Here is a 16,771-nt window from a genome sequence, read left to right as displayed (position 1 = left end):
GGGGCATTCTGGGAGATGCAGTCCAACACATCTGGAGCGCCCCAGGTTGAGAAAGGCTGTGTTAAAGGGTGGTTTGCAGATCACACTATCAGTGCAAAGAAAACAAAAGTGGCTTACTTGAAAATTTAAACTGTAGAACAGCTTCGCAATCAGAATCAGTGAAGAGAACAGAACTTTCAAAGCGCTGGCATCATTTGCGTGAGTACTGCAAAGCTCAATTGTGGCCTAGAAAAGTAAAGATTTAGTAGTAATTATCAACAAAATCTATTGAGTATATGGCACTTGCACAGGTTTCATCTCTGTTGAAAATACATTGATGGTACCAATTTATACCTCTCACCCCCTACTCTTTAGAAATGTGTACTCCGTTTACTATTAAAAACTCAACAGTACAAAAATAAAAACAAACAGGCTAAAACATCAATAAACTATAAGAACTAGGGATGCTGGAGAATTTTGTTTGGTTTACATTTTTAAGTTAAACAATGTAAGAGCACGATCCTATGCACATTTAGAAGAAAAAAAAGTCTAACAATCCCCAGCATGGTTGGGGAATGCTGGGCACTGTAGAACTTTTTTCTGTTTAAACATACATAGAATTACACTCTAAATCTCACTCCCTGGACTATTATGCACTGCAGATCAGAATGCAGTTATCCTTCTGATTCTGCATTTCTCTGAATTTTTCAGTGCAATTCTCAGCTCAAAAATTGCATACAAAATATGCATACAAGTTGCATACAAACATAAATGCACATTTTCATGTTTTTTTAAAAAAAATATTCACAGAACGATACAGAAATTGGATAGAATGCAAGCAAAACTGGCATGGATTAAATATAGACAAATTCATGCATCCATAACAACAATAAAAACAAAGTAAGGTAAATACAGAGGCCTGAATACCATCAGCATTGTTTTAAAAAGGAATTCTACATAAAAACCTTGATTTAGAATGGTTTTATTTATCCTTCACTTGCATACTCTAAGAAGGTAATACCCTTAAAAGTGGGAAAGAACCATTTGAAGAATGGGAAACTTCGGTTCAAATTTTATCTCAGCAATAATCAGCTTATATACTTTATTATCTCAGCCTATAAAGAATAAGTCATGCCCTCATAGTTAACAGAAAAAGCTTTAGGACTGTGAAGTTAAAAAGATTATAAAACACTTTGCCCAGATGGTATGTAAGTCAATTCCAGATTTCACATACAACATTGTACCTTAAAGAGATTTGTCAATGGTAGTGCAAAGGCATCAAGGACGAGTTTGATCTCTGTCCACAGTTCATTTGATTTAAACTCATGACGATACCTGACAAATAAAGCAAAGTTAGAATAACATTCTAAAGAGGTTTGAAAACTCAAAAAGTAATATTGCTAGAAGAGAGTGGTTTTACTTTCAAATCAGAATTCATAAATCCATGGCCCTCCCCCATACCTTTTGAATAAAGAGTGTGCTGTGCGAAGAACACCGTTAATAACATGGAAGTCTCCACTCTGAAAGCGATTCACCATTTCTGTTAACAGGTCAGGCCATTTCTGGGGGAAGTCTTCTCTACCAATTATGCTAATAGCATCACTTAACTAAAAAAGAAGTAAACATTATGTAGATCCTTGCAACAGTATCTTGCAACTGTCTTAAAGTTTCATCTAAGGAATAAACAACATGTTAACCAAGTGACTGCTGCTGAAAACAGCAGACACATATCTACCTCCCTGCTCCTCGCCAAAATCTAGGCCTCATTTATTACATCACAACTTCTAGCATTTCTCCACCTTGCATAACTGGCTGCCTTTGGCAGAGTGAGGGAGACCCAGACCATGTGCTATCAAGATATAAATAAGGTCTACTACACACATTAGGGGGGAATCCGCACGTCGTACCGAGATCGCTTCTAAGCGACCCCAGTGCGGCGTGAAAGCGATCATGTAACTTGCCTTTGGAAGAGCCGATGAAGAGACGTCTTTGCCGCCACCCGCCACCCACAGACCCCTCGCCGACCGGCGAGGAGAGCTCGGCTGAAGAAGGCAGGGTTGAGAGCGGAAGAAGCTCTCCACCCCGCCTTCTTCCCCCGAGCTCTCCGTCCCAGCTGGCGAGGAGGTCTGTGGGTGGTGGCGGGGGCGGCGGGAAGGACGTCTCTTCGTCGGCTCTTCCAAAGGCAAGTTACACGATCGCTTTCACGCCGCACTGGGGTCACTTAGAAGCGATCTCGGTACGACGTGCGGATTCCCCCTAGGAAAATGGTTATATACAGCTGCTGTTTTCAGTGGCAGACACACATTTAGTGTAAAGACTAATGTGGCCCAAAGACTATGGAACTTTTACTGATAATTCTTGCATTTTCCCCACTCCCCAAGGCTAGGTCTAGCCACTGCATATGGGAAGTAAAACCCGAAAAGAGAAACCACCATGGAGAAAAAAATTCCAGCTGGCATACACACTACCCAACGTTTTCTGGCCTTTCAAATATCTGTTCAAACCACCCTTGTAGGATTTTTCCCACTCATCTGCAATCACATGCACCTCTTAGTGAAACCTTAGGCATTACTTCAATATTACTGAGAGAGGACAAGTGCAGTTCATCTGGAGTAGTAATGCAGAACCTATCTTATCTCCAATTGGGGGGGGGGGCTGTATTTAACAGCAGCTGCTCTCCTTGAGGTAGAGCCACTGAACTGCCTTATAGCTTAGTGTTGAGATTTTTTTTAAAAAATTGTTGCTTTTACTATTTCAGTTTCAAATTGTATGCTGACCTGAAATTCTTGCACTGAAGGGAGGCATGGACATTGTCAGATGAGTAAATGGAATAGTCATCACATCACAGTCAGAGGCTGTGTTTACACCAGTGGTTCCCAAACTTTTTCAGGTCACCGCCCCCTTGGTTCCACAAACTCATGCCCAGAGTCCCCTATCCTACACTATAGAAATCATTATTCAGAATAGTGGTTTTCAACGACCCACTAAGGAAGATGATAACAATAAAATTCAAAACAGTAACAGTTAATTGAATATTTATTCAAAATCCGAAGCACCCGCTGCAGGCTTGCCAAGGGAGGGAGGAAAAACAGAGCAAACACCTCTGTTTGCAGCTGGCGTGGCGGGGCACACCAAGCAGGGTATGTCTCTTCATTAGCATTTTGGTGCTTTTGAAACATTTCAATTCACCGTTAAAAAGACTCTTCTTAAACGGTATTAATACATGTGTGGATTCTTCCCCTATATGGGAAGATATAGGGGAACCAAACTTGGGACCAAACTACCTTCTCCCATAAAAATGTCCCTGGGTTTTAAGACCTTCTGGAGAGGCGCTTCTTGGAAAAGACCACCTCGAGCGTCTCCTGCCTCCCCCTTGCGTCTTAATGCCCCCCTATGCAATCCCACCGCCCCCAAGGGGGCAGTACTGTCCACTTTGGGAACCACTGGTTTACACGATCATTCCCATGCTACGTGCGTGACTACCATTTACATTATTCCCCATGCTGCAGCACAGGTTGGCATGTCTGAACCCAGCGCACAGCGGGAGCTTCACACCCACCCTACAACCTCTACTGCACCATCATGCGCAAGGTTCGGACAACACCCCACCCCACGCTGCAGTGCAGAGAACAATGGAAATGGCATTTGCGCACACAGCATGCGTGGGGGCAGGAGAGGAGCCACAATGATTGCTTCCTCCACTGCCATCATCCAAACCCAGTCAGAATCTTCTCACCCTGCACCCTATGGCCTGCTAGGCGTAAGCCATGGAACTTGGATCTTCACTGGGCTCCAAGACAATAAGTTAGTTTTTATAATAGAATATTTCTCATCGCTTATTACATATTAATAATTTCTGTACTTAAAGCATATATATTTTGCTTTGAAATACCTCGGTTCTAATGTTTTTCTCAAGTTTTAATATCCTTGAATTAGCAGATATATCCATTGCTTCTTGTTTTAAAGCAAAATGTTTTACATCAACACTACCAGTCTCCCTGTCGAGTTCCATTTTTCTTCATTTTCACCTCACCTGTTTTTGAATTTGTTCAGGACTGCTAAGCATCAGGTGTACTATGTTGGCTTTAATGGCTATCCTGTCAGCTTCGCATATTTTGTCTGGTTCATCTTCAATCTACAAACAAAAGGTTAGGTAAGCGAGGATCATAACATCTCTATGCACAATGTGCTGAGATAAGCTGAATGTATCTCAAGGACAAGGGAACTCTGTACAAATAGTGACAAATACCTCAAAAATATTTTGCCAGTGCTAAAACTGTAATGGCTACTCCATATGTATTTGCAAGGCCAGTGTGGTAAGAGTCAAGCTGAATTTGTCCTACTTCACCCTCAAAGTAGCATTTGTCTTCCACGAAGCCTGCTAATATAGTGTAACTATAGAATTACAAAACGTAGTGACTGACCAAAGGTCACTGGTATCTCTCAGCACCTAACCTCACAGAGTTGTTGCGAGAATAAATGGAAGGCTTCACGTATGCCACTCCTGAGCAACTTTCAGAAAAAATAACATTCAGATAGACACATAACAGACAACAACCAAAGCTGCATCGTAACAGCCCAGCTATCAGCTTCAAATAGTGGAATGTGTATGCATTAAGCAAGATGGATGGAATTTGCTGACAAAAGCAAGCAATGTTCTATGGTTGCTCTAATCCTTCCCATTTTTAAGTGCAAGGTTTGGCCACCCACAGCATGAGAAATGGTGTTACACTGAACAGCAACACAAAATATTGCTTTGAACTAACATTAGCTGTAGATTTATAAGCTCACCCCCACCCACCCAATTTCAGTTGTTATCCTCACAAGTTCAAAGGGGCCATGAGAAACAAGCTGCTTTCCCACTTGTTGCTATAGTACCAATAAGCGTAGTTGTAAAATTTTATTTTTCAAATTATAATGTACCGATTTATATTAACTCATCAGTAACAGAATCGAGAACCATATAGCATCTAAAGAGTCACTGAGAGCTCTTAAAGCAGCTTTTGTAACACCTCCAAATTCCCTAAAAATCTCAGTGAGGAATATTTGATATAATTGTGATTAAGTAATGTCTCATATCCATACATTAGTATCAATAGCTGGAAGATTTGAAACAGAAACTGAAAGAACTGGGCATGTTTAGCCTTGAGTAAAGAAGACTGAGGGGAGACATAATAGCACTCTTCAAGTACTTGAAAAGTTGTCACACAGAGGATGGCCAGGATCTCTGCTTGATCATTCCAGAGTGCAGGACACGGAATAATTGGCTCAAGTTACAGGAAGCCAGATTCTGGCTGGACATTAGGAAAAACTTCCTGATTTTTAGAGCAGTACGACAATGGAACCAATGACCTAGGGAGGTCATGGGCTCTTCCACACTAGAGGTCTTCAAGAGGCTGTCAGGTATGGTTTAAGGTGGATTCCTGCATTGAGCAGGGGTTGGACTCGAAGGTCTTATAGGCCCCTTCCAAATCTACTATTCTATGATTCTAAGCTATATTTCAAAGTTCCACCAAGAGAGCAGCTATAATTATAATAATATCCCTCAAAATCAGAATAGTGTCAACTGGTAGCCAGGGTTCCATAAATTCATTTGCTGGCAACAACCCCCTACCTAGCAAATGCCCCCATGCTTTCTCCCAAACCTCTGTTCATTAGATAAAAGAAATGACTCCTCGGTTCCTCCCCCAGGTTCTCTAGGGAAGAAAGGAGGAATGAATTCTCCCAGCCAGACTTTTGCAGAAGGCAGTAACAGCAAAGTGTTGCTTGTACATCTGCAAAAGCCCACTACAAGGACTTACCCCTTACCCAAGTTCCTTGCCCATGCCACAAGACTTGAGATAGGGAGGGGTAAGTGATAGCCACAAATAGTGGACTGATTATTAAAGGAGGAGGAGGATACTGGCTACTAGCATTTTTAAAAAAAATAGACACCATCTTTTTATCCTCCATTTGACTGTCTAGATATGTTCTTATGACCCAATGAAAGAACTAATGTAACTATTGACCTGGGATTTCAGCTATAAAATTACTATTGCCTTCAATGGCTTATCACATTAAATACCATATCTGATGTTGTACAATACTTCTTCAAAATCTGACCCCACAAGATTTCTATTACTTTCTCCATAACCTCTTATTTTACTAAGAAACACATTACACATTTGTACAATTCTAGTCACCAAAATACCTACAATTCTCCAATTTCTTTTAATGTAATTCTTGAATGTGACAGAGGCACAGACTTTGATGACATTATCCTGTGACTTCTCCAGTAACGTTAAGAGTAGCAGTGGGTAATTTTGGCTTCCTTCAACAGACTCGAGGAATTTTTCCGCTGTAAAAGAAAGTGCTGAACTTAGCTAAAAGTTTACCTATTCCACAGTCTATCATTTAACACTATTTACTACAAAAACAATTGAATATGATCCAATAAAGAGATTGAAATTAATATTTTAGGCTGATTGTGAACAGAGTGCTGGACTAGATAGACCCTTGTTCTGATCCAGCTTGACTCTTCTTATGTTCTTATGTAAGGGATTTAGCTGATGAGAAGTACCTCAATGAAATAATCATGTATTTTGTAGAGCTTAATATTTGTACATTGGAACCACACAACTAGTTCAATGGACCCAAGAGAAGCTTGGATTTGTGTTTCTTGAACAGAAACCCTTCATGCTGTATGACAAACCTCCTTTGGAATTGAGGAGAGTTTCGTAAGTTGTGTATGATTTTGCACAAGGATCTCCATTCAAAGAAAAATATCAAAAATTCCACTGGGTTAAAGTAGCTCTTTTTAATCCTGGCCTTTGTACGGCACTCTAACTATTTGTAAGAAGCCAGCACAGTCTGGACTATCAACCTATCCTACCCTGCAATCGTAGACATACTGTGCGTACTCAGAAGAATGCCCCACTGAATCTGAAAAACATAGAAAGGCTCTAGAATGGCTAAAGAGCCCCTGTAATGTTTTTTGGGGTAAATTAGCACTAAACACCATTCACTACAGTCTCAACTTTTACATTTTTTAACTGTTTACCAGGACGCCTTATGGCAGGATCAGGATCTAGTGTCTTCTTTAAGTATTCTGTTAAAGTCTGCAAATTGGAATCACTCAGCTCCATAACTGCAGAACCTAAAAATTAAGAAAAGTTATTTGGTACAATTTTAGATGCTATTAAAATATAGTTTAAACACCAACTGTATACACCACAAAGGTAACACACTCTGTATAATGCATTTATATATTTCAGAAACATCAATGCTAAAATCTGTCATTACAGAAATAATTCACCATACAGCCTCCTATCCAACAGAAAACATGACCCAGAACTAAAAATACACCTCAAGTAGAGATTGCTTCTCATTAAATGGTGACCTTCAACTTTTGTGTCTTATCTTTCAATATATTTTAACATCTAAAGCAGGATTTCTCAGACACTGTCAGCGACTTTGATGAGGTGGAAGCACTGATTTCCTCCATTGATTTGTATGGGATATGAGAACACAGTCAACACCCCCGAAAGTCACAGCTAAAACCAGTTGGAAAATCACTGGCCTAAAGAATCGTTGGTGTTCCCTATTGTAAAATCCTTCAAAATAAATGTCTAGAATACACCAGGGCTGGAGTGGGGACGACGACTAAAACCCTCTACACCACTTATTATTTGTATTCCACCTTTTGCCCAATACTGGGCCTCAAAACTTTAGAAGCCAGCTGTGAAAACAAAATATCCCCTTTACATTTCCAGCCCTAGATTGCACAGCATTTAGCAAACATAGTGCTATGATTTTGACTGTTAATTCATTCTCCAATACAAAAAAAGTTCATTAAAAAAAATTGGGGGAAAAAATCAATGTCTTTATAGGTGCAAGTATAACATGTTTATGTTCCCAGGATAGCACAAATCTGAGGCAACAATCAACAGACAAATGCTAAACAATATACAAACACAAAGTATAAATAACAATCAAAACACGGGGGTAAACAGACTAATATATGTTAGCACGGAATGAAAAGAAACCGGCACACAGAGAGATAAGGCTTTACAGGACTCCAGATTTTGCACCTGTTTTGCTGCAGCTTCTTCAGAAACTCACTATTTAATTTAAAAAAGCCTCACCTTTTCTCCCACGGCACAAGCTTATTAGTGGTGGTGAGTTGCTGAGATTCAGCTGGCATTCATATTACCCTTATCTTCAAATTCTTTATGTGTAACCTCAATTGGGGATTTATTTTTACTTGAATTATGTTGTTTTCCAGTAACTATAGCGAGTTCCTGAAGTAGCTGTGGCAAAATGGTACAAAATCCAGACTCCTATAAAGCCTTATGTCACCATGTGCAGGTTTCTTTTCATTTTGGCATTTCATTACTACATACATGCAACTCTTTCTGAATTTTTCACTCTGTTATGAACATATGTAATTGATGTTACATGTCCCAATCCTGTTGCAATTCCTTTCATGCTAACATATTAGTCTGTTTTCCCCAGTGTTTTGATTGTTATTTATACTCTGTTCAGTTGTGTGCTGTTAAGTTCCCAGGATAAAATTTTTCCAGCCCTTTTTGTATCCCACACCATGTATTAGTATCCATGATTTCATGGAGGATTAGGATATCAATGGGTGTTAGTCACAGTGGCTATATATTACCTTCAGAATTATAGGCAGTTATACCCCTCAACACCAGTTGCTGGAGAACACCAGCAGAAAGATGCTATTGCACTCATGTCCTGATTGCGGGCTTCCCGCAGGCATCTGATCAGGCCACTGTGGGAAAAGAATGCTGGACTAGACAAGCCTTTGTTCTGATCCAACACGGTTCTTTTTATGTTCTTATGACAAATCCTGTACTGGTGTTGCTCTCCCACTAGCATAGTTCCTTTATGCCTCCATTCCTCTACCAACGTCTACCCCGGGATAAGCTTTAGAAATAATGGGCTACTGCAGGGGGGGGGGGGGGAAATCAAACTGAGGGCGCAATCCTATGCAATTTTTGACAGAAAAAAGTCCTACAACTGTCAGCATACTCCAGGCAGCTATGCTGGCTAGGGTATGTTGGGAGTTGTAGGATTTTTTTTCCTGTCTAAACATGCATAGGATTGCACTCTGAAAAGTATTAAATCAATCCACACAGCAAAAAGGAAGTAAATAGGATTTTTAGCACAACAGGCAGTACAGCTTTCACTGTATTAGTTCCTTGTCTGCGGAATTCCCTGCCAGTTAATGTCATTAGGAAATTTAGAGCATAATGCAACCAGTATGCTCATTACACACAGTACTATCTCCCTGTGACATCTGAATCAGGTGAAGCCATGCAAATCCTGGATCAGAGTCTGGACTCAGTGATGGGCTGGATGAGGACCAAAAACCTCAAATAGAATCCTGACAAGACAGAGGCTCTGTGGTGAGTGGTTCCCAAGTCCAGAAAAGAGCTTATTACATGTTGCACTCCCTCTGAAGATAACAGGTGCCTAGGCTGGGGGTATTCCTGGATCCCTCTCTCTGTCATTGGAGGTCGTTTCTCCAATTGTCTTCTAGAAGCCTTGACTGGCATGTCATTTAACAGTGTCTCCTAGGCCGGGATAACTGGACCATAGTGCTACAGGCACTACTAACCTCAAGGCTGTATTTCTGCAATGCATTCTATGTTGAGCTATCCTTAAGATTGCTCCAGAAGCTCCAGCTAGTCCAGAATGTAACAGCTCAGCTGTTGTTGTGGTCCGAGCCTTTTCAGCATATAACAAGCTTGGTGTGGGAATGGACTTGGTACTTATTCACTGCCGGACCAGGTTTAATGTTTTATTGGTGTATAAAGCCCTAAACAACTTAGGACCAGGATACTTCAGAGCTCACCTTCTCCTTTATCAACCTCCCTAGTCACTGAGAACATTGAATGAGGAACTCCTGGTTGTTCCACATGGGCCTAAGGTATGTTTGGAATGAACTCAGAGTAGATCTTTCAGTGTAATGGCTTCCTCTCTGTGGAACTCCCTGCCCATTGATGTTAGTCAGGCACCAACATTATTTTGCTTTTGATCTCTGCTAAAGGTATTCCTATTTAAATATAAGCCTTTCCTGAGTGAAAGACCAGCCACAGTTCTATTGATACAATTTGATTTTAACATTTTCCTTTGAATACTGACTTTTTAAATTTCTGTTTACAACTCTGAATTTTTTTAAACATAGATAGGTTTATAAATGATGCAAATAAATTAAGTTCAAAGCATATGACATATTCAGTAAAAATGTGTGCAAAAAAGAGAGATCAGTAGAAAAGACCACCACTGCTAAATAAAAGGAAAAACTAAAAAGAACCCCAATCAGCAATTTTATGCAAGTCAGGAAGTACAAGACAGACAAGTTTATGCATAACTGAGTGCTTTGATATTCTCTACAAAAGAATAAAACAAACAAGATCCAAAGAGCAACAAGCAAAATTTCTGTATATTGTTCCATGATTCTGAACAACCCCATATATTTTCTTCCCTTCCCTTCTGAAAAGCCTCTCTGGAAAGCCAAGGAATCGCCTCTAGAAGAAGAAACCCCTAGAGCACACATCAGAACTTTTGGATGTGCATTTAGGGCTCTTCGAATCCCAGCTCAAGACAGTTACAACATACTAGACCATTAAAATATTTTCAGATTGTACACACACAAAATAAGCCACATTAGAAAATGCAGTGTTCATGCTGTCTATGTTTGTCTTCTGCATATACACATCACAAACAAATTTAAGGAACACTAAAAATTACATGACAATGTCAGAGTTTTTTGGGGGGAAATTAGTACAACAGTATTTCTTCTAAAGCCCAACTGGGAAGCTAAAAGACCTAAGTTTGCATTATTCTTCTGAGGCTTTGGGGTAGACAGTTCCGGTTGCCACTACTACCATCAGTGAAGGAAGAGAGATAGGAACATTAAGACTTCCTTCCAAATTCTACCCTCTTGGGCATTCCGCTGCCAGCCTCGGAGCTGAGAAGACATAAACATGCAAAGAGGAAGCACATGTGAGGTTGACCGCTAAGTTCTGAATGGCTAGACCGCCAGCATTAGTAACTCTTGCAGATGATTTACATCTTGAGATTAATATATTGGTTAATCTTACTCGATATCTCAACAGTTTCAGCATTGTGAACCACACCATTCTCCTAAACCATTTTGAATAGCTGGTCAGGAGTGGCTCTTCCAATGGTACACTTTTTAATAAATATTGGAAGGTGTGAACATATTCATTGTGTTTAATACCACTGTGTACTTCAAGGTCCTGTTCTTAATCTTTAGCACAGCCTTTCCCAACCAGGTATCCTCCAGGTTTTGGACTACAATTTCCATCATCCCTGACCATTGGCTATGCTGGCTAGGGCTGATGAGAGTTGTAGTCCAAAACATGGGGTAAGACTGCTTTAAAGCCATTCATTGTACAAAACACACATACCCTCTCCCTGTATAACCCTCCCACTAGATTCATTCTTCACATATAGTCCATCTTCATTGCAAGAAGTTACAACCCACTGTGCCAAGAAGCAGGGTTTCACAGAAGTGGTTCTGATGCTGTGCAACTACTGTCACCCCAACCCCATCTGAGAGGGTCCAGCCTTAGTTACTTTCAAGAAGAGCTGCAAGATTTTTCATTTTGGCAGGCTTACAATCTTTCTGATAAGTATATTTTAGGAACATAGGAAGCTGCCTTATACTGGGTCAGGCCACTGATCCATCTAACCCAGTATTGTTAACAATGACAGGCAGCAGCTCTCCAGGGTTTCAAGCAGGAGTTTTCCCCACCCTAAGTGCAGATGCCAAGGATTAAAATGGAGGCCTTTTGCATGCAAAGTAGGTGCTCCACCACTGAGCCACAGCCCTTGCCTGATAAGCTGGTGAAGTATGACTTTTTAGCTGGTGGCTGTTTTTGTCTTGATTTTGAATTGCTGTGTTTCTGAAGTTTAATGTGCTTTATATTGTAGATTTTAAGCCTTTGTAAACTGCTTTGAACTTATGGGAAAGCAGCAGCCTATATAGAACTTTAAGGAATCTATATAGATTCCTTAAATAAATACTAAAAAACCCCACAAAGATTTATTCTCCTTACTTAACACAATTTATACCACATTGATTTTGCTGTTTACAGAAGAACATGCCAATCACTTTGTGCTTACTTCTGAAAAGATTCTCCTGTGCATTACAAACTACAGCCTGTTGTCATGGTGAACAGCTCTCACATGCACTACTTGTTTGAAAGCTTGTCATAAGTTATCCATAGCTTGGCTCTATTCGTTCACTTGCTATTGAACTACTACACCTACATAGATATGTTCCTGAAGATAAGTTGAAATACTTTACATAAGCTATTACTATTATCCAATATTTATGTAGAACCATCACTGCACATGGTGCTTATAGGAGCAATGAACAAAAAGTGAGAAATCCTTTCCCCATTGGCAGAGACAACAAATACAGAAGATGAATAGGCATGAATATGAGAAGAATATGTGTAAAGACAATTATGTGTTGGCAAGCTATATTTCAGTTCAGAGTGATAACTAAAGAATTAAAGCAATATTTATTTGCTAGGTGTATTTATTTGGTAAAATATGGGGGATGGGGAAGAGAGTTATAGATTAAACACTAATCAAAAAATAGTACAATAATCTCATCTGCAATACCAAAGAATGTGCCATATTGTTGCTCTGAAGTGAACAGGGCCTACTCTCAAATAAGGATGCTTAAGTTGTCAAGGATAGAGACCACATATGATTCAGATCTTGCCTCTACCATGAACTCACCAAGTGATCACTATTCTCAGCCCCCATTTGCAAATTGGTTACAATAAAACTGTTGTAAAGAATATTGAAAAAGTATATGAAATGCTTTAAAACAATTCTATACAACACTATAAAGATGATTAAAATAGCCTCTGAGCAGATGAAGAGTGGCTTTCTCTCACCACTTAATATCTGCAACAAACCTTTATTTATCTCAGCCTAGGAAACACCATTTTTCCATGCAAGCTTGGATTGCCTGCACACCCTTTAATAAAGATTAAAGCCCGGTGGCATCCCCTTACACCAGCCTTCTCCAACCTGATGCCCTCCAGATGTGTTGCACTACAACTCCCAGCATCCTCAGCCAGTACGGATTAAATAGCTGGCTGGGGATGCTGGGAATTGTACTAGGTTGGGGACTAGGGCGCTAGGTTGGGGAAGGCTGCCTTATTCCCTGGAAACAGGAAATACGAAGCCAGTTCCCTCAGCAGCACAGAGGGCCTCACTGCGCTCGGACGTCCGCTCTGGTCCTCACTCCAACCGGATCGAACGCGTTCGGAATGCCTCCGCCTCAGCCAAGTCATTGGCCATGAAGGGGGAAAGGAAGAGGGGGCAAGTGACTGGGAACGTTCGGCTCACACTACCTCGTCGCTGCCCGTCAGAACGACAGCTGCGGAAGCCAATCAACGGGCTGCTTTCACCGCGGGCTAGGCACAGAAGCCAGCGGCGGCAGGCGTAGGCAAAAAGGGGCGGGCTGAAGCGGACGCAGCATGTTCAGCTGCGCCCCTCCCTCGGTTGCGCCGTGGGCCCGCAGCCCGACCACCACCCAAGAAATAAACGCGAGCCTCGGCGGCCCCGCCGCCTGCGGCCTCCTCAGGCTCCTGAGACCCACAGAGCGAGACGGTTTCTCGCGCTCAGCAGCTCGGCCTCACCTGAGGGATCCCCTGACAGCAGCGACAGAAGCAGCAACTCCTCTTACGGCTCCAGGTCCGCTTCACATTCAAACCTCGGTGAGAGGGCGCGGCGGCGGCGACGCGATGACGGAATCACGCAGGGCAACGCACAGATTCCATCCCCGGCCGGCACCAATCAACGGCAGGCTTCGCCAAAGGTCCCAGCCAATCCCAAACACGCTCCTTCTGAAGCCGGACGGGCCAATCCGCCTCCTCTGCTCAGTCTCCTCCCACAATGCACCGGAGTATGGCTCAGCCTGGCTAGACGTGAGGCCAAGGCTGCATCGCCTCATCGATCCGCCCTGGCTGTGCGACGTACTAGCCTCGCGCTCCTCCCCGGCGGGGCCTTCAGCAGCCTTTCAAGATGGCTGTGTAGAAACAGTCCGGCTCCTTACTTGCACCTCGAAGAGGGGAACGTTATTCATCGTTTTTTAATTATTATTTGGACAGCACTACCTTGCCCAACCTCCTCTCCAGATGTGTTAGTTACAACTCCCAGCATCCCCAGCCAGCATTGGAGTTGTAGTCCAACACATTCGGAAGGTAACTGACTGGCATAGCAGGTTGTTGTTTTTACAACACAGTGTTTACTAATCTGTCTCGTTAAAGTGTTGGAATTTAAGGGCATATTGAAAACATTTTCATTCACCTCGCGTTTACTGATTAGATCCTGCAAAATTCACATCAGCTATGCAAAAAGCAGTTATATTTTTAACCTGCAGTTTGAAAGTTTTATAAACCACGATGGTACATTTTATTTGAAGTGTGGAATAATTTCATGTTCTCAATTTACTAGATTAACAAATCAACATCCACCTGCTATTTGCAGCTGGTATCTATGTGGAATATTTTTCAACTAACCTCTTGCATTGTGGGTTCCTTGGTCCACCTACCTCTGTTCCCTCCAACAAAACTAGTTGCTGACCCAAGTTCTTGGGAATTTAAGACAACACCATTGTCATGACTGGAACATTACATGTGCATGCACAGTAATGTCAGCATATCAGTTATGATTCAGTCCCATCACAGATTGTTAGCAGAACTATCTTCGGTGTATTATTTTCAACCTTACATGTGTCACAAGTTGCCCACTGCATGTTGAACCACACTAGAATTTAGGAATAAGTAGAGAACACATATTTACAATACCTCAAATGCCTTCAAGAGCATTCTATGGATTTTTTAAAATCAGAAAATCTGGCCCCAATCTAATTGAAAATGAATGGATCTCCTGATCTGTATCTAAGTATTGGGGGAGGGTGGGTGGAGATCTGCTCAGGAACAGCACTGCATTCAACATATTTCTGATAATCTGCTAAACTATATTTCCACCCAGCAGAGCTTTTATAAGACTTTTATAATAAAATTACGTGAACGTGGTACATCACACTGCAAAGGGTTGGGTAACTGTTTCTTATACTGCACCCTCTGGCACTGAAAGGAGGAACAACGCATGCATGGAAGCCATTTCTGTTCACAGAAAACTCTTGCTCCATTTCAGGAGGCAAATGAATATTCAATGAGTATGTAAACAACGTAAAATATAAAAACAACTCTGCTTTCTATCTATCTAGCAATGTTAGAATGCATTTTGTCTTGTTTAAAACAAATGCAAACTACCAAAAACAGGAAGCTGACTTATGCTGTCTAGCCCAGTATTGTCAACACTCCCAAGATTTCAGGCAGGGTTCTTTTCCTGCTTTACCTGGACATGCCAGGGATGGAACCTGGGACTTCCTGCATGCCAACTATGTGTTCTACCACTGACCTATGGCCCCTATGCAAAAAATAGTGTTTCCTTCATCATTATTGAGGAGGATGGTCAGAAAGCTATGCCTGTACTGGCAAGTACTGAGTCCTGGATGCAAAACGTGTTATGTACCTGTGTCTTCCTTCTCTAGGGCCCTTTACAGTACCACCCAGATAAATTTGAGATCAATGAATAATGGATGCAACCTTTGAAATCACTACAGTAAAAAAAAAAAAGTTTGTTTTTAAACTTTATTTACCACCTGATTAAAGCATGGAATACAACAGTATTATACATAATATTTTATGTAAAAAACTTTACATAGCTTTTCATATTATATAATTATTCTGCTATTCTCTCAAAAATGTATACATCCATCGGGCAAGGAATGCTTTTCATTAACTTAATGATATTAAATGCACTTCAAAATAGAAGGTCTCTTAAGAAAAAAAGTAGCTTGTAACTAATTTTAGGCATTATAAAGATAAAACATACATTTTGCACAAAGTACATTTTATTTAAAGTTGCGAAGAGATATTCTGGACAAAGGGTCAAGACATTTAGGGAATTGCACCTCTCACAAATCAAGTTTTTGTTTGCTTCAAGCCAAGGATCACATCATCTGATGAAGTTTTAAAATATTTAAGGGAAATTTTACTGCTCTTTTCATCCTGGCTTAACTTACTTTGGTGGGATTATGCCAGTGGTGAGCAAAGTATCCTTATAAAATGAAATGCACAAAGCATTTAAGCAAATTTTACTCCCATCAGTTTTATAAAAAAATAAGCCAGCTTGTGTGCAAATGTGCAGGCTTTAGACATTTGTGATCTGCAGCCTCAGTCTGAATCCATGCTACAGAATTTTAACTAGAGGAGCCATGCTGGGCTTTTATTCTGTATTTTAGAATTTATATAAATAAATGAGTAACTTCCATTAAAGGGTGTAAAAACAAAAATGCTATGTGCTTGATAAGACAATACTGGGAGCAGCAAAATTAAGGTCACCTTTAGGATGTCTGTCAATAAGGTAATCTTTCTCACCTATATTGGGGGTGCCTCTTCCAAATATTGATAGAATGAGAAGACTACATGGAGATCTGTATATCGTTTTGGACTGTATTCTAAACACTTACTTGTGGCAAGATTTAATCAGAACATAAATATTCAAAATATGAATACTCTATGGGCAAAAGCAGATGTGCTAGACCACCATTTCTAAGGAATCGTGAGCAGACAATGGGGATTGTGAGCTCTCACCTCCCTTCTCTAGTTCCTATTCCTGCTTCCCTCTTTCTCACTGGCTTTAATCACAGATTAGCACTGTGTCT

The 16,771-nt window shown here is 40.9% G+C and overlaps 1 protein-coding gene across 2 annotated transcripts in view; it reads right to left on the bottom strand.

Moving 5' to 3' along the window:
- Positions 1-13,926, bottom strand: part of CSE1L (chromosome segregation 1 like) — a 36,975-nt gene extending 23,049 nt beyond the window's left edge. Inside the window, exons 1-7 of one of the 2 annotated variants that reach the window (XM_063146007.1) lie at positions 13,674-13,926; positions 7,019-7,114; positions 6,174-6,316; positions 4,013-4,114; positions 1,441-1,586; positions 1,224-1,314; positions 118-225 (exon numbers count right to left, since the gene is read on the bottom strand). In XM_063146007.1, the coding sequence (XP_063002077.1) occupies positions 118-225; positions 1,224-1,314; positions 1,441-1,586; positions 4,013-4,114; positions 6,174-6,316; positions 7,019-7,103 (675 nt within the window). In that variant the 5' untranslated portion in view covers positions 7,104-7,114; positions 13,674-13,926. Of the gene's footprint in view, positions 1-117; positions 226-1,223; positions 1,315-1,440; positions 1,587-4,012; positions 4,115-6,173; positions 6,317-7,018; positions 7,115-12,944; positions 12,971-13,673 lie in introns of those variants that run through there. The other variant, XM_063146015.1, reaches the window with a different exon arrangement.
- Between the last annotated feature and the right edge of the window lie 2,845 nt (positions 13,927-16,771).

Source organism: Elgaria multicarinata, chromosome 1 (genome assembly GCF_023053635.1).
Source record: "Elgaria multicarinata webbii isolate HBS135686 ecotype San Diego chromosome 1, rElgMul1.1.pri, whole genome shotgun sequence".
Classification (NCBI taxonomy): domain Eukaryota; kingdom Metazoa; phylum Chordata; class Lepidosauria; order Squamata; family Anguidae; genus Elgaria; species Elgaria multicarinata.
The sequence above is the reverse complement of the archived record's forward strand: the minus strand, read 5'-3'. Positions and strand labels throughout refer to the sequence as shown.